At 49.2% G+C, this 21,438-nt stretch overlaps 2 protein-coding genes across 2 annotated transcripts; both read right to left on the reverse strand.

The window, feature by feature from the left end:
• Positions 1–791: 791 nt before the first annotated feature.
• On the reverse strand, positions 792–6,485 carry LOC108648782 (gastrula zinc finger protein XlCGF53.1-like). Its single transcript, XM_031893001.1, has 6 exons — positions 6,223–6,485; positions 3,937–4,059; positions 3,689–3,826; positions 3,462–3,591; positions 3,016–3,213; positions 792–2,880 (listed from the first exon to the last, which is right to left on the reverse strand). Exons 2-6 carry the CDS (start codon positions 4,051–4,053, stop codon positions 1,208–1,210), a joined length of 2,256 nt encoding a protein of 751 aa, XP_031748861.1. The 5' UTR covers positions 4,054–4,059; positions 6,223–6,485; the 3' UTR covers positions 792–1,207.
• A 605-nt stretch (positions 6,486–7,090) lies between these two features.
• LOC108648856 (zinc finger protein 271-like) lies at positions 7,091–20,073 on the reverse strand. The gene is made up of 4 exons (XM_031893336.1): positions 20,066–20,073; positions 19,594–19,720; positions 17,171–18,750; positions 7,091–10,933 (listed from the first exon to the last, which is right to left on the reverse strand). The coding sequence occupies exons 3-4, from the start codon at positions 18,479–18,481 to the stop codon at positions 9,296–9,298; spliced, it is 2,949 nt and encodes a 982-aa protein (XP_031749196.1). The 5' UTR covers positions 18,482–18,750; positions 19,594–19,720; positions 20,066–20,073; the 3' UTR covers positions 7,091–9,295.
• Positions 20,074–21,438: the final 1,365 nt, after the last annotated feature.

Here is a 21,438-nt window from a genome sequence, read left to right on the forward strand (position 1 = left end):
TCCTCACGGCAGGGGGGATTAACCCATTGGTGCCCACTGCCATGTTCCAGTCCAGGAAACGAAAATCTCGGTAAGTATGATATGATTTTCCGTTTTATTGGCCATAAGCCTTATGAGCACTTCCTGCCACACAGTAATATAGTGTTTAGCAGGGGGTGGAACTTCCTCTGAGTGCGGGACCAACAGGGCCCCAGTAGCTGCGCTGCCCCAGAGGGACCAGTTCCTACGGTGAAGTTGGGGAGCAGGGACCCTAAGAACGAGGAATAGTAAGAGCAGGTTTGTTCTTTCATAGCACTTTCTAGGAACACGCTGCTTTAGTGTAGGGGCTGCTTTAGTGACAAGGGGATCAGGCATAGTCTTCTCCCTGATTCATGTCTTCTGTTTGGGATCCGGTCCATGAAAGGAGACATATAGGATAAATTAAAAACCCCTAACCCTGTAGGCAATTATGAATAATATCCGGTGCTGGTTTCCCTTTGGGCTAAACATTAATCCTATCTGTAACAATGGCCCCTTTATTGGAGGGTGATGTTATTGACTGTGAGACAGAGGGGCAGGGGAAGTTGTTGGAGGAAATATAATGAATTCTGTTTCAGATGGTGCTGTGACACCCAGGAGGGGAGAGCAGACAGTCTGTAACTTGGGAAAGGACAGGAGGAGAGAGGTGCGGAGGAGACAGGTAGAGTTGGCTCTCATTGGCATACAGGTGGTACTGAAACCCAAATGAATGAATACGTTTCCCTAGAGAGGTTGTATAGATTGAGAACAGGGGCCTAAAGCAGAGCCTTGGAAGCTAGAATTAGAAAAGGCAACTTTTAAGAAACAGGAAGATAAGATTTAAACCAAAGAGCAGTTTGAGTACAGAATGTGTGGGAGGACTGGATGGTCAACTGTGTCACAGTAGGGAGTTAAATGTGGCAAATAATGGCTGCAGTTTAGAGGACACGGAGGAGAGTAAAGAAGAGAAGATGTTTCGCTATTGATAGAGATTGTAGCAGGAACCTGAAGTGGTATCAGCAGTGTAAAACTATACAAAATGCAGTTGGGTGGGGAATTCTCTTCACGCAGTGGCTAATGTTTTCTGTAACTGACACTATTTTTTATACAAAATATTCAGTGTAGTTTTACCTCTGAAGATTAAATATTTATTGAAGATTAAGAATACATTAACCAAAAGGAATCTGATAGCATCATAATCATATGTTACTCACTTGGTATCAGTACAGTTACTGTCAGGCAATGGTTCCTCCCCTGTGTGTAACTGGGAATGTGCAGTGAGCTGATAACGATACATAAAACATTTCCCACATTCATTGCAAGCAAATGGTTTCTCCCCTGTGTGAATTCTTGTATGGAATTTAAGGCTTGTGCGATCACGGAAACATTTCCCACATTCACTACAACTGAATGGTTTCTCCCCTGTGTGAATTTTTATATGGTATCTAAGGCCTCCGCCCTCAGAGAAACATTTCCCACATTCAGTGCAAGTGAATGGTTTCTTCCCTGTGTGAATTTTTTTATGAGAATTAAGGCAAGCCCGATCAATAAAACATTTGCCACATTCAGCACAAGTGAACGGTTTCTCCCCTGTGTGAATTCTTTTGTGTACAGTAAGGTATGAGGAATACTTAAAACATTTCCCACACTCGGAACAAGAGTACGGTCTCTCTACTGAGTGAACCTTGAGATGTACATTAAGCTGTGAGGTAGACATGAAATGTTTCCCACATTGAGAACAAGCAAATGGTTTTTCTCCTTCGTGAGATTTCAGGTGTCTGTCAAGATGTGAGCGATAAGGGAAACATTTCCCACATTGGGAACAAGAAAATGGTTTTTCTCCCTTATGAGATTTCAGGTGTCTGTTAAGATCTGGGCGACAAGTAAAACATTTCTCACATTGAGAACAAGTGAATGGTTTCACCCCTGTGTGAATTCTTCGATGGGCACGGAGAGTCCAGCTATCTTTAAAGCACTTCCCACATTCGGGACATGAATAAGGTCTCTCTCCGGTATGGCTTCTCTGATGCACAGTAAGTCTTGAGGGAAGTTTAAAACATTTCCCACATTCAGAACAAGAATATGGTCTCTTTCCCACGTGACTACTTTGATGCACAATAAGCTCTGAGTGAGACGAGAACTGTTTGTTACATTGGGAGCAAATACATAATTTCTCTAGTCTGTGAATTCTGCAGTGTCTGTTGAAGTCTGAACTGTGCGAAAAACGTTTTCCACAGTCAGAACAGGAATAGGGTTTCTCTCCTGTGTGGGTTCTGTAATGCTCAATAAGATGTACATGCCGGGTAAACCTTTTCCCACATTCAGAACAAGAGAACGGTTTCTCCCCTGTGTGACTCCTCTGATGTAAAATAAGTTTTGACTGATACTTAAAACGTTTCTCACACACAGAACAGACAAATGGTTTTACCCCTGTGTGAGTTTTCTGGTGCTTGAGAAAACCGACCTTAGTTTTACAACGTTTATTGCACTCAGAACAGTTATACGTCTCTGTGTTGGGAGTAGGTGTGTCTGTTCCCTGTATCTGTTCTGTAAGGGGGTTAATGCTGCAATCTGATTGGTTTCCTCCTTCCCATGAAGATTCTTCCTCTTTAATAACTACCGATATATAATCCTCTGCCGAGCTGTTATTCAGGCTGCACCCCATGATAGGAGTAGGTGTGTCTGTTCCCTGTATCTGTTCTCTATGTTTATTAATTGTGCCATCTGAATGGTTTCCCTCTATACATAAACTTGGCTCCTCTCTGATAGTGTCTGTTAAAACAGCAAATGAACTGTAATTGCCACTGCAGTCCATGTTGGGAGCAGGAGTATCTATTTCCTGTATCTGTTCCGTAAATGAATTAATGCTGCAATCTGATTGGTCTCCCCCTTCCCATGAAGCCGCTTCTTCTTTAATCCCATTTGATACATCGCTGTCTAATAAGCTGGTATTTAGACTGGATCCTATGATCGGAGCAGATGTATTAGTTTGCTGCATTGACTCAAGGTCAAGAAAGTTTCCTTCTTCCCATGAAGCCGCCTCCTCTTTAATCCCATTGGCTGGTGGGGGCTTCGCTGGAGAAATTTCAGGGTTTGTGAGATTTCCGTCGGCACAAAAATCTGCTCCTTCAGCCCCAATCTTGCTTGGCTCATTATTATAACATAATGTTCCTCCCAGATCAGCTGGAATCTCTCTCTTATCTTCATATTCACCGTCTGGCAGAGATACAAGCATGAGAAATCATTATCACATTTTATACATATATGTAGGGATTCATTGTGTCAGGGAATGCAGGAATAGAAGGAGCAGAGTCCAATCTCACTGTGACTCAAGCAATGAATAAGAGCAGGAATGATACTGGCACAGGAGTCAGACTGACCAACCAAATGGATTGGATAGCTCTCTAATGCCAACAACACTCAAGAGATCAACTGGATCTGTCTGGTCCATTTCTGCAACTTACCTGGTGGACGGACTTGCTGGGGCTCCTCCTCCTCCTTCATCATTATTCTGAGAAGGGCCTTGTTTCCTTTTATATACTCCCACTCCTCCAAGGAAAAATAGATGGAAACATCCTCACACCTTATGGCAACCTGGCACACACAATGTTACAGTCATCCCCCAGCCAGAGAAAGGGATTATCATACACTGTTACTAAACAATAAGGGGGGATTGGGGGGCCGCACCCACCTCTCCAGTCAGCAGCTGGATGATGTTGGAGATGAGTTCCAGGATCTTCTTGTCATTTTCCTTCTGTATGACGGAGCCAGGGGCATGCAGGGCCCCCAAACCCACAGTTGGGCTCTTCTTCTTAGGGATGACGTAGCCCTATGTATTGAGAGGGAGAGAGAATGATGAGTGTGTAACGCAGCAGAGAGACCCCCTTTGTACAGACAGACAGTCTCTTCTCACTGTGCCACTCACAGTGCCCCCCTCACCTCTCCAGTCAGCAGATAGATAATCTCCAGTGTGAGATTCAGGATTCTCTCCTTCCGCTCCTCATTTTTATCCTTCTTCCCCATCACTGGGTCACTCGCTTCCTCCCACATTCCCATTGGCTCCTTGTGGGAGGGACTGGCCTGGAATTAATGGGTGCAGATATGGGTGATTTAGAAGCATAGTATAAACACATATATTAGTTGCTATCAAAGAACACACATTATAGAATGGGACACCGGCACAGAACTGCTGGGTTTATAGAAAAATTTTATAGGTCGTTCTACTTGCCAGGGTCCCGGCACAGAAAAGACCCCCCAGTTGCTCTCTCCAGTTATAACATTCCTGTTTTAACTGTTACATCCCACTGCCATTTAAATTTATGATCATAACCTTACCCAGAAACTGTCTGAAGGAATAGAAACATAAATTCAAGCCGAGGGGGGGAAGGGTAGGCCTATTATTAGAGATGTTTTGTGGTGAATAAGGTTATCATATATTTATATGTTAATGTTCCTTTAAAGGAGAAGGAAAGGTACAAACTCAGTAGCTTTATCAGAAAGATCTATGTAAATACAGCCATAAGCACTCACAGAAACACTGAGTCCTCTATCAAATGAAACAGGATTTCTGTCTCCTTTTTTCCTGTACCAGCCTGCATTGCTCTCTCTCCTGATCCGCCCTCCCTCAAGAACCAAGAGCTCTCTCTCCTCCTTAGGAATGTGGCTCAGAGCCAATGAGGCTTCTGATGATCTGAACAGGCGAACAATGAGGAGACTTAAGGGCACTATTGAGAGAACTGAAGGTATGCCTGCAGCTTGGGATTAACTCTTTACTAGCCTTTCCTTCTCCTTTAAAGAGCTAAAATTCAGGGTCTTTGTTGACTCAGTGTATTTTTGTTTCCGGGACCCAACATCAAATAAAATATTATGGTCACTATCCCCAGGGGTTCAACCACTTTTGTGTAATTAGAGATCACTAGATCCAGTACAGCCTGTACTTATTTATGTACTGACAATTATTATAGAATTGGCATCACTGAGACCTGCTGGGATGGAGCATGCGACTGGGTGGGGAATTTAAACCCAACTAGTGGGGGGGATGTTTTTTCCACATAGTAAAAAATACAACAAACAAGCAGCAGCTCCCACCAACCCCCAGTCCCACAGCTCCCGCCGACCCCCCAGTCCCACAGCTCCCGCCGACCCCCCAGTCCCACAGCTCCCGCCGACCCCCCAGTCCCACAGCTCCCGCCGACCCCCCAGTCCCACAGCTCCCGCCGACCCCCAGTCCCACAGCTCCCGCCGACCCCCCAGTCCCACAGCTCCCGCCGACCCCAGTCCCACCGCTCCCGCCGACCCCCCAGTCCCACCGCTCCCGCCGACCCCCCAGTCCCACCGCTCCCGCCGACCCCCCAGTCCCACAGCTCCCGCCGACCCCCAGTCCCACCGCTCCCGCCGACCCCCCAGTCCCACCGCTCCCGCCGACCCCCCAGTCCCACAGCTCCCGCCGACCCCCCAGTCCCACAGCTCCCGCCGACCCCCCAGTCCCACAGCTCCCGCCGACCCCCCAGTCCCACAGCTCCCACCGACCCCCAGTCCCACCGACCCCCCAGTCCCACAGCTCCCGCCGACCCCCCAGTCCCACAGCTCCCACCGACCCCCAGTCCCACCGACCCCCCAGTCCCACAGCTCCCGCCGACCCCCCAGTCCCACAGCTCCCGCCGACCCCCCAGTCCCACAGCTCCCGCCGACCCCCCAGTCCCACAGCTCCCGCCGACCCCCCAGTCCCACAGCTCCCACCGACCCCCCAGTCCCACAGCTCCCACCGACCCACAGCTCCCGCCGACCCCCAGTCCCACAGCTCCCGCCGACCCCCCAGTCCCACAGCTCCCGCCGACCCCCCAGTCCCACAGCTCCCGCCGACCCCCCAGTCCCACAGCTCCCGCCGACCCCCAGTCCCACAGCTCCCACCGACCCCCAGTCCCACCGACCCCCAGTCCCACAGCTCCCACCGCCCCCCAGTCCCACAGCTCCCACCGACCCCCAGTCCCACCGACCCCCAGTCCCACAGCTCCCACCGACCCCCAGTCCCACAGCTCCCACCGCCCCCCAGTCCCACAGCTCCCAGCAGGAGTAACCCCAGTGCCACACACACAGCCCATAGTACAGGAGAGTGAGGGGGGTAAATGGCGGTCGGTCGGTGCCACACAAGGTAGGAATAAGGGAGGCAGCAGGGGATTTAGCAGCACATATGGGCTCAGTATATTGTGGGGGGTCAGTACCTACCTGTGCGGAAGTTCCCAGAGTTCCCTGCTCCGGCTACAAACCAATGGTCCCGGGGGCTTGGGAGGTGGGAGTGAGAGCTGCTCAGTAAGGGATGGGAGACAATTCCCTACATATCTATGTACCGCACAGATATCTCCCAGCTCCCCTCACCCACACTGTATCAATCTACTGTATATCCCAGGGTTAATCAGATACCCGCCAGTCCCAGCGGCCCCATACTAACTAAATGCGACTGATTCCTTATGTCTGCGGGTAGATAAAGTTATCCTCAGTCCCAAACTCACCGTCCCGCCCCTGTGACTATTTATCCAATCATGTCGTTCGTTCTTCATACGGAGAGTGTGAGGCGGCAGTGACGCTTTCAGGTTGGAATGGGAGGGCACATTCCGTGCAGCTTGCACTCTGTCCCGCCCACTTTGCTCTTACCCAATGAGTGAGTGTGCCCCGCCCCCTACTAGCAGCCTGGCATGATTCGTCACAGAAAAACTAGGGAGCATGTTCCAAATTCCATTTTCAAGAAAAGCAAAAAGGCCACTGTAAAAGCTACTTTTTATTCCTGTTACATCAGTCATTCTGCATGTCTAATTAGTTTTATAAAGGAATGGAAATGGCCTACTGAGAACTTCCTGTATGCTTACATCATCACGTCTAGGCGTTGCCCGTACTTTTTCCCTATTGGACATTAATACTGCCCTTCCCCTAGTTAATTTTTTTAGTAACTTGTGCAATATAACCACTTGTATAAGCACCCAGAGCTCAGGTTCATTCAGACCTGCCTATACCCCCTGTGTCCGGTTTCCCTTTCTTCACCTCCATGTAAAATTTCCTTGCAGAGTGTGGGCAGGGGCAAGAGTAACCCCCATGCAGCTGACAAGAGGGCAGCACTGAGGGGCCTTTACTGAAGAGCAGGCAGGTTATGTGCCCCTTGTTGGGGAGCTGAAATGGGTCGGATCCAGGGAGTAATCAGGAATTAATATAATTTCCCCCCCAGGGAGGCTGAATTGACAACAGGAGTGTTTGGCTGCTTCCATAGGATGAACATGTAGAGGGATATGGAAGGGTTGAACTTGGTTCTCGTGTATTTATTCAGCCTGACTTACTATGGAGCTGAATGATCCCCAGGCAAATCCATAGGTGAGTGCAGCAGGGAAGAGCCATAAGCAGCAACAGAAAGGAGCTACAGGGGAACACACAGAGTAGTGATGTGTAGGTTGAGTTTTACTGGACCCGCACGCTCCCAGCCCTAACCCTACCCGACCTGGCTAGCCCCCTCTATTTATAGACCTGCACCTATAAATAACAGAGTTGGAACTGGGAAGCCGGCAGTGGAAGTGCCGCAACCCCAAAATAGCTCATCTGAGAAGTCAGAATATTCAAATATTTCATTATCTCAACAACCTACAGATGAGGGACGATTTAACACCCAGCTTCAGTCTCATGTAGGGAAGGTGTTTCAGAATCAAGGATGGATATTAAGCCAAGAGAAGAGTAAACTGAAACCTTCTCAGAGATTTCTTGGGGCTAAGGTGGATACAAGGCAAATGTTTCTGTACTTATCAGATGAAAAGAAGATCAAAATAGAAGTAAATCTCACACAGTTTCTCACACCTCCATTAGTGAAACTGATCATTTAGATATTAGGTTGAGGAAGTCTTGTATCAAGCCAGTCCCTTGGGCCCAATGGCACCACAGACGTGTTTCTTAAAGAAATGGGATAGGACCAACATTTACCAAAAGATAAAGCTACCATCCATTGTCTGTCAAGAACTGAATTGGTGGAGAGGTCCAGAGGATTTGGCCAAGGGTTGGCCAGTAAGGAGACCTCACTGTTTTTCACATTGGGTTCAAGGTACTTGGAATCACCCAAGACCAGACTTATCGTCAAATATACTACAGATGAGAGTTCTTTGGCAAGCCATTCAGAGTTTTGCCCTGAATCGGGGGTCACTCTCATATTGTCCATCTCAGGCAAATAAATCAAATTTTTTATGATGTTCCTGTTCTCCATAAAATAAGAAGGTATCTTGAACTCTGTTGTTTTTGAAGGGTAAGTGAAATCACCCCCTGCCTGTGGTTATTTGCTTGAAACGATAGTGGCCCACGGCTGTGCATAATGATCTGTCTAATCAACAGGAAGGCCATAGGTTCATAGCGGTGGAAGTTGGGTTGGAAGGGCTTTCCTGGTCAAAACTGCTTGCCCGATATGGGCAGGACTCTTCAAACCTGACGAGGTGATCGCAGAGCTGTCAGCCTTGGCACATGCAAAAAGTCGTCACTGAAGTCGAAAAAATTCTACCCACGCATGCGCAGATGTATCAAATGACATCACCGAATGCTTACTACATATGCACACCCGGAATCCATCGAAGGAGTTCTGGACAATTTGTAAAAATCGGGAGATTGCTGCTGGGGTATGGAAAACCAGGGGAGAACCACCAAAACTGAGTAATTCCCAAACAAATTGGGGGGGCTTTGTGATTAACATTATTATCCCATCCCCTGCAACGCTATGTCTCCACCCACTGACGCCACGTTTCCACCCCCCCCCCCCATCACTCAGAGTTAAGTCCTCAGAAAGGTGGCAAACTTAGGTAGAAGAAGAGTAATACTGGGGTATTAGAATATCAATGCCTACATCAAATTAAAAGGAAATTTAAAGATCACTTGCAAAAGCTGCTGCTATTTGCATTTTTACAAATGGCAGTTGGGAGGTGCCCCATACAGATTACATAAAGTAAGGAGGAAAGGGGTGAGCCTTGTCTTGTCCTATGCCTATGTTCTAATCCAACAGTTATTGTATTTTAATGAGGAAAGTCAGACTCCATCACACCATATTGTGTTGGATAAAAACATGGGAAGCAGTGTCCCTTCCTGGCAGTTGTGTCGGCTAATGTGTTTTCTGTTTTTAGACCTGCAACACTACATCTGACTTGTAGGATGCGATCTGTCCATCCAACCCCTTATACAAAATATTCTGTGCAGTTTTTCCTCAGTTGCTTAAACGTTTATTAAAAATGAAGAATACACTGACCAAAAGGAATCATAATTTAATAGCGTCATAATCGTATGTTACTCACTGTGTATCAGTACAGTTACTGTCAGGCAATGGTTCCTCCCCTGTGTGTAACTTTAAATGTGCAGTGAGCTGATAAGGATGCATAAAACATTTCCCACATTCAGTACAAGTGAATGGTTTCTCCCCTGTGTGAAATCTTTTATGGTATCTAAGACCTGCGCTATCGCTGAAACATTTTCCACATTCAGTACAAGTGAATGGTTTCTCCCCGGTGTGAATTCTTTTATGCAAATTAAAGCCCGCGCGAGCACGAAAACATTTCCCACATTCAGTACAACTGAATGGTTTCTCCCTTGTGTGAATTTTTTTATGGAATCGAAGGCATGCGCGGTCATGGAAACATTTCCCACATTCAGTGCAAGTGAATGGTTTTTCCCCTGTGTGAATTCTTTGGTGTGTAGTAAGCTGTGAGGGTTGTTTAAAACATTTCCCACACTCAGAACAAGAGTACGGTCTCTCTCCTGTGTGAACCCTGAGATGCACATTAAGGTCTGAGGTAGAAGTGAAATGTTTCCCACAATGAGGACAAGAAAATGGTTTTTCTCCGTTGTGATATCTCAGGTGTCTATTTAGATCTGAGCTATAAGCGAAACATTTCTCACACTGAGAACAAGTGAATGGTTTCTCCCCTGTGTGAATTCTTAGATGGGCATTGAGAGTCCAACGATCTTTAAAGCCCTTCCCACATTCGGAACATGAATAAGGTCTCTCTCCAGTATGGATTCTCTGATGTACAGTAAGTTGTGAGTGACGTTTAAAATGTTTCCCACATTTACAACAAGAGAATGGTCCCTCCCCTGTGTGATTTTCTATACACTGGGAGCAAGTACATGATTTCTCTCTTCTGTGTATTCTGCAGTGTCTGTTAAAGTCTGAACGATATGAAAACTTTTTTCCGCAGTCTGAACAAGAATAGGGTTTCTCTCCGGTGTGAGTTCTCTGATGTACAGTAAGTTGTGTGCGATAATGAAAACCTTTCCCACATTCAGAACAAGAGAACGGTTTCTCCCCCGTGTGAATTCTCTGATGTTTAATAAGTTCCGACTGCCACGCAAAACGTTTCTCACACACAAAACAGACATATGTATTTGCTCCTGTGTGAGTTTTCTGATGCCTCCCCAGACCGGTTCTAGTTCTAAAATGTTTATGGCACTCAGAACAGTTATACATCTCCATGTTGGGAGTAGGTGTGTCTGTTCCCTGTATCTGTTCTGTAAGGGGATTAATGCTACAATCTGATTGGTTTCCCCTTTCCCATGAAGCCACCTTCTCTTTAATAACAAATGATACATAATCGAGTGGCGAGTTGGTATTCAGGTTGCAGCCCATGGTGGGAGCTGATTGGTCCGTTCCCAGGGGCTGCTCTGTATTTATGTTGCAGTAATTATGGTCTGTTTCCCATGAATCCGATTCCTCTTCAGTACCACTGGCTGTATCCTTAGGGAAGCCGCTGCTATTCAGGCTCCGCCCCATGAGAGTCGCTGTGTCTGTTCCTTGTGTTCCTTCTGCGAGGGGCTTTTCTTCCTCCCATGAACTCGCCTCCTCTTTCATAACAACCGATTTATAATGCTCTGCCGAGCTGTTATTCAGGCTGCACCCCATGATAGGAGCAGGTGTGTCTGTTCCCTGTATCTGTACTGTAACAAGCATGAGAAATCATTATCACATTTTATACATATATGTAGGGAATTGTTACACAAACATGACATATGACATGATCCAATTTCACTGTAGCCTAGAAGCACATACAGCTCTGAGGGGAATAGAGACACGAGACTGACCAGCTGAGGAGTCTGGGTTGGTCTAAATGGCTACAACACTTGGTATATCACTGGGTCCATTTCTATCCATGGGGGACATTTCTCTCAGTTTCTTATAAGCTTTCCTTATGTGCAAACTGCTCCTTAGTATCCTGTCCCCATATCCTCAGTATCACTGTGCCGCCATCATATGTAACTCACTGCCCCTGCTCTACTGTCAGCAGCGCATTTGTCTTTCTATTGTTCCCTCACAGCCCTTGTACTGTTCCTGTTAATAAGTTCCGTTACACACGGGGTTCTGATATTTTTGAGCCCTGCACCCATTACTCACCCAGTGGGCGAAGCTGCTGGGGCTCCTCCTCCTTTATCCCTTCCCTGTAAAGGGCCTTGTTTCCTTTTATATACTCCCACTCCTCCAAGGAAAAATAGATGGAAACATCCTCACACCTTATGGCAACCTGGCACACACAATGTTACAGTCATCCCCCAGCCAGAGAAAGGGATTATCATACACTGTTACTAAACAATAAGGGGGGATTGGGGGGCCGCACCCACCTCTCCAGTCAGCAGCTGGATGATGTTGGAGATGAGTTCCAGGATCTTCTTGTCATTTTCCTTCTGTATGACGGAGCCAGGGGCATGCAGGGCCCCCAAACCCACAGTTGGGCTCTTCTTCTTAGGGATGACGTAGCCCTATGTATTGAGAGGGAGAGAGAATGATGAGTGTGTAACGCAGCAGAGAGACCCCCTTTGTACAGACAGACAGTCTCTTCTCACTGTGCCACTCACAGTGCCCCCCTCACCTCTCCAGTCAGCAGATAGATAATCTCCAGTGTGAGATTCAGGATTCTCTCCTTCCGCTCCTCATTTTTATCCTTCTTCCCCATCACTGGGTCACTCGCTTCCTCCCACATTCCCATTGGCTCCTTGTGGGAGGGACTGGCCTGGAAGTGCTCCTGGAACAATTATATTAGTTGCTATTTAAGATTACAGAATTGGACACCGACCCCCAGTCCCCCGGCTCCCACCGACCCCCAGTGCCACAGCTCCCACCGACCCCCAGTCCCACAGCTCCCACCGACCCCCAGTCCCACAGCTCCCACCGACCCCCAGTCCCACCGCCCCCCAGCTCCCACCGCCCCCCAGTCCCACCGACCCCCAGCTCCCACCGACCCCCAGTCCCACAGCTCCCACCGACCCCCAGTCCCACAGCTCCCACCGACCCCCAGTCCCACCGACCCCCAGCTCCCACCGACCCCCAGTCCCACCGCCCCCCAGTCCCACAGCTCCCACCGCCCCCCAGCTCCCACCGCCCCCCAGCTCCCACCGACCCCCAGTCCCACCGACCCCCAGTCCCACCGACCCCCAGTCCCACAGCTCCCACCGCCCCCCTGTCCCACCGACCCCCAGTCCCACAGCTCCCACCAACCCCCAGTCCCACCGACCCCCCAGTCCCACAGCTCCCACCGACCCCCAGTCCCACAGCTCCCACCGACCCCCAGTCCCACAGCTCCCACCGACCCCCAGTCCCACCGACCCCCTGTCCCACAGTTCCCACCGACCCCCAGTCCCACAGCTCCCACCGACCCCAGTCCCACAGCTCCCACCGACCCCCAGTCCCACAGCTCCCACCGACCCCCAGTCCCACAGCTCCCAACGACCCTCAGTCCCAACGACCCCCAGTCCCAACGACCCCCAGTCCCACCGACCCCCAGTCCCACCGACCCCCAGTCCCACCGACCCCCAGTCCCACCGACCCCCAGTCCCACCGACCCCCAGTCCCACAGCTCCCACCGACCCCCAGTCCCACAGCTCCCACCGACCCCCAGTCCCACAGCTCCCACCGACCCCCAGTCCCACAGCTCCCACCGACCCCCAGTCCCACAGCTCCCAGCAGGAGTAACCCCAGTGCCACACACACAGCCCATAGTACAGGAGAGTGAGGGGGGTAAATGGCGGTCGGTCGGTGCCACACAAGGTAGGAATAAGGGAGGCAGCAGGGGATTTAGCAGCACATATGGGCTCAGTATATTGTGGGGGGTCAGTACCTACCTGTGCGGAAGTTCCCAGAGTTCCCTGCTCCGGCTACAAACCAATGGTCCCGGGGGCTTGGGAGGTGGGAGTGAGAGCTGCTCAGTAAGGGATGGGAGACAATTCCCTACATATCTATGTACCGCACAGATATCTCCCAGCTCCCCTCACCCACACTGTATAAATTTTGTTTGCGGTTAGAAAAATATCTTCCTCAACCCCGAACTCCCTTTCCCTCCCCTATCACTATTTATCCAATCATGTCGCTCCTTCCACACAGAGTGTGAGGCTGCAGTGACGCTATCAGGTTGGAGTGGGAGGGCACATACAGTGCTGCTTGGCTCTCTGTCCCGCCCTCTCTGCTCTTAGCCAATGAGTGAGTGTGCCCCGCCCCCTCATACACAACTACATGCAGCCCGGCACTTTTATTCACAGGAACACAGGAGCTTGTCAGTGGGGGGCGGAATGTGCATTTTACTGGGAGATGGATATTGGTGAATGGGCCACTTTATTCAATGGGAAGAAATCTGAGGGGCAGAAAACTGGTATAAAGGGAACGTATAGTCTCAATGGGTTAGAGATGTGGGCGGGCCTCAATGGAAAAGAATCAAAGAAATAGTGAGGGGAAAGGGCCACTCCCAGGGCAGGCATGTTCTCCCTGATTTGCCCCTCACCCTGTCACCCACAGTAACAGCCCCCACCTTACAGCCAACCCTGCCATTAGAAAGCATGGGGGAAAGCAATAAACCCCCAGAAGCAGCAGAGTGTGGGCAGGGGCAAGAGTAACCCCCATGCAGCTGACAAGAGGGCAGCACTGAGGGGCCTTTACTGAAGAGCAGGCAGGTTATGTGCCCCTTGTTGGGGAGCTGAAATGGGTCGGATCCAGGGAGTAATCAGGAATTAATATCATTTCCCCCCCAGGGAGGCTGAATTGATAGCGGGAGTGTTTGGCTGCTTCCATAGGATGAACATGTAGAGAGATGTGGAAGGGTTGAACTTGATTCCCGTGTATTTATTCAGCCTGACTTACTATGGAGCTGAATGATCCGCTGGCAAATCCATAGGTGAGTGCAGCAGGGAAGAGCCATAAGCAGCAACAGATAGGAGCTACAGGGGAACACACAGAGTAGTGATGTGTAGGTTGAGTTTTACTGGACCCGCACGCTCCCAGCCCTAACCCTACCCGACCCGGCTAGCCCCCTCTATTTATAGACCTGCGCCTAGAAATAACAGAGTTGGAACTGGGAAGCCGGCAGTGGAAGTGCCGCAACCCCAAAATAGCTCATCTGAGAAGTCAGAATAGTAAATTTTTCATTATCTCAACAACCTACAGATGAGGGACGATTTAACACCCAGCTTCAGTCTCATGTAGGGAAGGTGCTTCAGAATCAAGGATGGATATTAAGCCAAAAGAAGAGTAAACTGAAGCTTTCTCAGGCAGTGAGATTTCTTGGGGCTAAGGTATTACTGGTACTTACCAGATGAAAAAAAGATCAAAATCTAGAAGTAAGTCTCTCACAGTCTCTCACACCTTCTTCAGTGAAACTGATCATTTAGATCTTAGGTTGAGGAAGTCTTGTATCAAGCCAGTCCCTTGGGCCCAATGGCACTACAGCCGTGTTTCTTACAGAAATGGGACAGGACCAACCTTTACTAAAAGATAAAGCTACCATCCATTGTTTGTCAAGAACTGAATTGGTGGAGAGGTCCAGAGGATTTGGCCAGTAAGGAGACCTCACTGTTTTTCACATTGGGTTCAAGGTACTTGGAATCACCCAAGACCCGACTTATGGTCAAATATACTACAGATGAGATATCTATGGCAAGCCATTCAGAGTTTTGCCCTGAATCTCAGGGGTCACCCTCTGTTGTGCACACTGGACAATACTGTGTGTACATTTATGTAACGGTAGTCTGCTATAAAAAAAAAACAAAAAAAAAAAACAAGGTGGTACCAGGAGTAGAGCCCTGAAGGAGGAGTTGTGCCAAATTATGTAATGGGGAGAACAAAATCTGACCAGTGTGTCAGCTACCAGTAGTGTCTTACTACGCAGACTCTCTGAGCCGGGACCCTGAGGAATGGGAGCTGAAATGGCCAGCCTTTCACTTGATAACACAGATCTGGGGGAATCCAGAGATAGACTTACTTGCCACAACAGGAAAGTCAGCATATTTATGTTGAGATATCCAATAAGGGAGTCAGAAACAGTCGATGCTCTAATAGCACCTTGGATTTTCAGCATAGGGTATGCCTTTCCCCTCATTCCTCTGATTTTGCCAGAGCAAGCAACATCTCAATCACTCCTTACTGGCCTTGCAGAGTCAGAAAGAATCATGTTGTGTTCGCCAATTCATCTTTCTCAGGTCAAGGTTTATCACCCAGACCCATTTTTTGGCTTTCAGGAGAGCTTCTACAGAGAATATTATAGAATCTGGAAATGATCTGTAGGATGGTGTCAAGAGAGACAGCTAAACCCGACTGATGCCAAGATACCTGACATATTGGAGTTCTTACAAGTTGGCCTGCGCATCAGTGCTCTAAGTCAGTGCTGTTCAACTTCTGTTGTACCGAGGGCCGGAATTTTTCCGACGTACGTGGTGGAGGGCCGATAATGGAAGCCAGTTTTGACCACTCCCCTTTTTGAAACCGCACCCACTTGAAACCACACCCATGTTATCACATGACCATACCCATATTAATGGTTGTAGTACAGCAAAAACCTGCCATACTCTGTCTGCCCTACCCTGCCTGTGTGTGCCATACTCTGCCTTCACTACCCTGCCTGTGTGTGCCATACTCTGCCTTCCCTACCCTGCCTGTGTGTGCCATACTCTGCCTTCCCTACCCTGCCTGTGTGCCATACTTTCACTGTGTGTGCCATACTTGGCCTGTGTGTGCCATACTCTGCCTGCCCTACCCTGCCTGTGTGTGCCATACTCTGCCTTCCCTACCCTGCCTGCGTGTGCCATACTTTCACTGTGTTTGCCATTTTTGGCTGGTGTGTGCCATACTCTGCCTGTGTGTGCCATACTCTGCCTGTGTGTGTCATACTCTGCTTGCCCTATGATGCCTGTGTGTATGGCACACACAGGCAGCCTACAGTGACACAATGCTGGCACTGCTCCTACAGTCTGCACAATAAATATATATTAAAAAACTTTTTAATTGAAGTACCACCTCAGTATATGTTCTTTTTGTAGTGTGAGGAGATTATTTGTGGGTTTCTACTGCTCCTGAGGTGTGAACAGGGGAACAATATGGGTGATTACAGCCTGAGCCTGAGGTGTGAACACTGCAGGGGGTGAACAATGCAGAGATTAAAAGGTGTGAACAACACAGGGGATTACATATTTAAACAATACAGCCTGATTACAGCCTGAATCTGAGGTGAGAACCATGCAGGGGGGCAGTTAATCTCAGTACTGATACCATTTAAAGCTTACACAAGAGTAAGCCATCAAAGCAGCCAGACAGGTGGGGGGCCACACAGAGGGGGGTCGCGGGCCGCCAGTTGGACAGCACTGCTCTAAGTGTTCAGAAATCGGCAATTTTAGCCCTGACGGGTGCATCCCTGCTTTGCACATACACTTGGTGTGACACCCCTCTTTTCCTTCCAGTAGTGGCCCTGGCTACAGAAAGTGTCTCCTGACTTCTAATATATTTAGATAAAACAAGTGGACAGGAGCAAAAGAACTGAGGAGAGGGAGTCAGGAGAGGCTTCATTTTAATTACCCATAGGCTAGACCAAGCAGTAAGGGCCAGTCTTGAAGTATACATGAAATAAGTAGTGTGTAAGAGGTGCATTTTCATGCATTTAAACCCAACTGTCAATGTATTTCAACGAGGAAAACCTTTCAGACCTTATTGAGTTGGATTAAAACATAAGAAGCAGTGCCCCTTCCTGGCAGTCATGCCGGCTAATTTGTTTTCAGCTTTTTGACCTGCGGCACTACATCTGATGTAATCCATCCACCCCCATTATACAAAATAGTCTCTGTAGTTTTACCTCTGAGGCTTAAAAGTTTATTGAGGATTAAGAATACATTAACCAAAAGGAATCATAATTTAAAAGCATCATAATTGTATAATACTCACTGTATCAGTAAAGTTACTGTCAGGAAATGGTTTCTCCTCTGTGTGTAACTGATAATGTGCAGTGAGCAGGGCACAACGCATAAAACATTTCCCACATTCAGTACAAGTGAATGGGTTCTCCCCTGTGTCAGTTCTTTTATGGAATTTAAGGCAGGCGCGGCTATTGAAACATTTCCCACATTCAGAACAAGTGAATGGTTTCTCCCCTGTGTTAATTCTCGTATGAAATCGAAGGCAGCCGCGATCACGGAAACATTTCCCACAGTCGGTACAACTGAATGGTTTCTCCCCTGTGTGAATTCTTTTATGGACTCTAAGGCATGCACGGTTATTGTAACATTTCCCACATTCAGAACAGGAAAATGGCTTCTCCCCTGTGTGGGTTCTTTCATGTACAATAAGACGTGAGCGATCATTAAAACTTTTCCCACATTGAGAGCAGGAAAACGGTTTCTCCTCCTTGTGACTTCTTTGGTGAGTAGTAAGGTGCGAACGATGTTTAAAACATTTCCCACACTCAGAACAAGAGTACGGTCTCTCTCCAGTGTGAACCCTGAGATGCACATTAAGGTTTGAGGCACAAGTGAAATGTTTCCCACACAGAGAACAAGAAAATGTGTTTTCTTTTTTGTGAAATCTTAGGTGTCTGTTAAGATCTGAGCGATAAATAAAACATTTCTCACACTGAGGACAAGTAAATGGTTTCACCCCTGTGTGAATTTTCTGATGCGCGTTGAGACTCGAGCGTTCTTTAAAGTCTTTCCCACATTCGGAACATGAATAAGGTCTCACTCCAGTATGGATTCTCTCATGAATAATAAGTTGTGAGCGACGGATAAAATGTTTTCCACATTCAGAACATGAGAATGGCCACTCTGCTGCGTGACTTCTTCGATGCACAATAAAATCTGAGTGAGATGTGAACTGTTTGTTACACTGGGAACAAGTAAATGTTTTATCTCTTCTGTGAATTTTGCAGTGTCTGTTAAAGTCGGAACGATATGCAAAACTTTTACCGCAGTCCGAACAAGAATATGGTTTCTCTCCTGTGTGGGTTCTGTGATGCTCATTAAGTTGTGAGCGCTGATAAAAACATTTCCCGCATTCAGAACAAGAGAACGGTTTCTCCCCTGTGTGGCTTCTCTGATGTAAAATAAGTTGTGAATTACAAATAAAACGTTTCTCACACACAGAACAGACAAATCGTCTTACCCTTGTGTGAGTTTTCTGATGCTTGAGAAGGCTGCGTTTAGTTCCAAAGTGTTTATGGCACTCAGAACAGTTATACGTCACCATGTTGGTAGTAAGTGTATCTGTTCCCTGTATCTGTCCTGTAAGTGGATTAATTCTGCAATCTAATTGGTTTCCCCCTTCCCATGAAGCCGCCTCCTCTTTAATCACATTGGCCGGTGTGGGTTGTTTCACTGGAGAAAGTTCACGGTTTCTAAGATTTCCGTTGGCAAAAAAATCTGCTCCTTCAGCCCCAATCTTGCTTGGCTCATTATTATAACATAATGTTCCTCCCAGATCAGCTGGAATCTCTCTCTTATCTTCATATTCACCGTCTGGCAGAGATACAAGCATGAGAAATCATTATCACATTTTATACATATATGTAGGGATTCATTGTGTCAGGGAATGCAGGAATAGAAGGAGCAGCAGCGCAGGAACTGTCACCCCGACAGGCTCTGATACAGGATGAAAAGTCACATATAAATCCTTAATGTGGCGCTGAGTCCAATCTCACTGTGACTCAAAGGCATGAATAAGAGCAGGAATGATACTGGCACAGGAGTCAGACTGACCAACCGAATGGATTAGATTGCTCTTTAAAGGGGACATTGTGTGAAAAACAATATTGTGCCAATGTATTGTACTCATCTAAATATAGAAGGATTGTGCTTAAAAAAGTTGTGTTTCGGACTGATTTATTGGGAAATTCCCCCAAAACGCCACTAGACCCGCCCATTTTTCCCTATTTCCTGCTGCCTCCTTTCCCAGGCTGTGGAGGGGGGGGTGCACTCAGCACACTGCAGTTTAATATAAGAACCAATCAGCAGCTAGGCTGACCTGATAGGGAACTGAAGCCTGTCTGTGCTTTTGTGACTGCAGGGCTGCGATTGGCTATCCCCCTCCTACTGTGCTTCTGGCAGGGACCGTTAGGACACGCCCACCCCTCATTTGAAACACAGACAGGGACCTGTGAGGATCTATAGGGAGCTCCAATAAAGGGGCCATTGTTACAGATAGGGTTAATGTTTAGCCCAAAGGGAAACCAGCACCGGATATTATTCATAATTGCCTACAGGGTTAGGGGGTTTTGTTTATCCTATATGTCTCCTTTAATCCCAATGACACTCAGGATATTAAATGGCCATCAGTCTGTCTGGTCCATTTCCATTACTCACCCAATAGGCAGAGCTGCTGGGGCTCCTCCTCCTTTATTGTTTTTCTGAGAAGGGCTTGATTTCCTTTTATATACTCCCACTCCTCCAAGGAAAAATAGATGGAAACATCCTCACACCTTATGGCAACCTGGCACACACAATGTTACAGTCATCCCCCAGCCAGAGAAAGGGATTATCATACACTGTTACTAAACAATAAGGGGGGATTGGGGGGCCGCACCCACCTCTCCAGTCAGCAGCTGGATGATGTTGGAGATGAGTTCCAGGATCTTCTTGTCATTTTCCTTCTGTATGACGGAGCCAGGGGCATGCAGGGCCCCCAAACCCACAGTTGGGCTCTTCTTCTTAGGGATGACGTAGCCCTATGTATTGAGAGGGAGAGAGAATGATGAGTGTGTAACGCAGCAGAGAGACCCCCTTTGTACAGACAGACAGTCTCTTCTCACTGTGCCACTCACAGTGCCCCCCTCACCTCTCCAGTCAGCAGATAGATAATCTCCAGTGTGAGATTCAGGATTCTCTCCTTCCGCTCCTCATTTTTATCCTTCTTCCCCATCACTGGGTCACTCGCTTCCTCCCACATTCCCATTGGCTCCTTGTGGAAAGGACTGGCCTGGAAGTGCTCCTGGAACAATTTTATTAGTTGCTATTTAAGATTACAGAATTGGACACCGACCCCCAGTCCCACAGCTCCCACCGACCCCCAGTCCCACCGACCCCCAGTCCCACAGCTCCCACCGACCCCCAGTCCCACCGACCCCCAGTCCCACAGCTCCCACCGACCCCCAGTCCCACCGACCCCCAGTCCCACAGCTCCCACCGACCCCCCAGTCCCACCGACCCCCAGTCCCACCGAACCCCAGTCCCACAGCTCCCACCGACCCCCCAGTCCACCGACCCCCAGTCCCCACAGCTCCCACCGACCCCCAGTCCCACCGACCCCCAGTCCCACAGCTCCCACCGACCCCCCAGTCCCACCGACCCCCAGTCCCACAGCTCCCACCGACCCCCCAGTCCCACCGACCCAAAGTCCCACCGAACCCCAGTCCCACAGCTTCCACCGACCCCAGTCCCACAGCTTCCACCGACCCCCAGTTCCACAGCTCCCACCGACCCCCAGTCCCACCGACCCCCAGTCCCACAGCTCCCACCGACCCCCCCAGTCCCACAGCTCCCACCGACCCCCAGTTCCACAGCTCCCACCGACCCCCAGTCCCACCGACCCCCAGTCCCACAGCTCCCACCGACCCCCCAGTCCCACCGACCCCCAGTCCCACAGCTCCCACCGACCCCCCAGTCCCACCGACCCAAAGTCCCACTGAACCCCAGTCCCACAGCTTCCACCGACCCCCAGTCCCACAGCTTCCACCGACCCCCAGTTCCACAGCTCCCACCGACCCCCAGTCCCACCGACCCCCAGTCCCACAGCTCCCACCGACCCCCCAGTCCCACAGCTCCCACCGACCCCCAGTTCCACAGCTTCCACTGACCCCCAGTCCCACCGACCCCCAGTCCCACAGCTCCCACCGACCCCCAGTCCCACCGACCCCCAGTCCTACAGCTCCCACCGACCCCCCAGTCCCACAGCTCCCACCGACCCCCAGTTCCACAGCTTCCACTGACCCCCAGTCCCACCGACCCCCAGTCCCACAGCTTCCACTGACCCCCAGTCCCACCGACCCCCAGTCCCACAGCTCCCACCGACCCCCAGTCCCCACCGACCCCCAGTCCCAGAGCTCCCACCGACCCCCAGTCCCACAGCTCCCACCGACCCCCAGTCCCACAGCTCCCACCGACCCCCAGTCCCACAGCTCCCACCGACCCCCAGTCCCACAGCTCCCACCG

Source organism: Xenopus tropicalis, chromosome 9, assembly GCF_000004195.4.
Source record: "Xenopus tropicalis strain Nigerian chromosome 9, UCB_Xtro_10.0, whole genome shotgun sequence".
Taxonomy (NCBI): Eukaryota; Metazoa; Chordata; class Amphibia; order Anura; family Pipidae; genus Xenopus; species Xenopus tropicalis.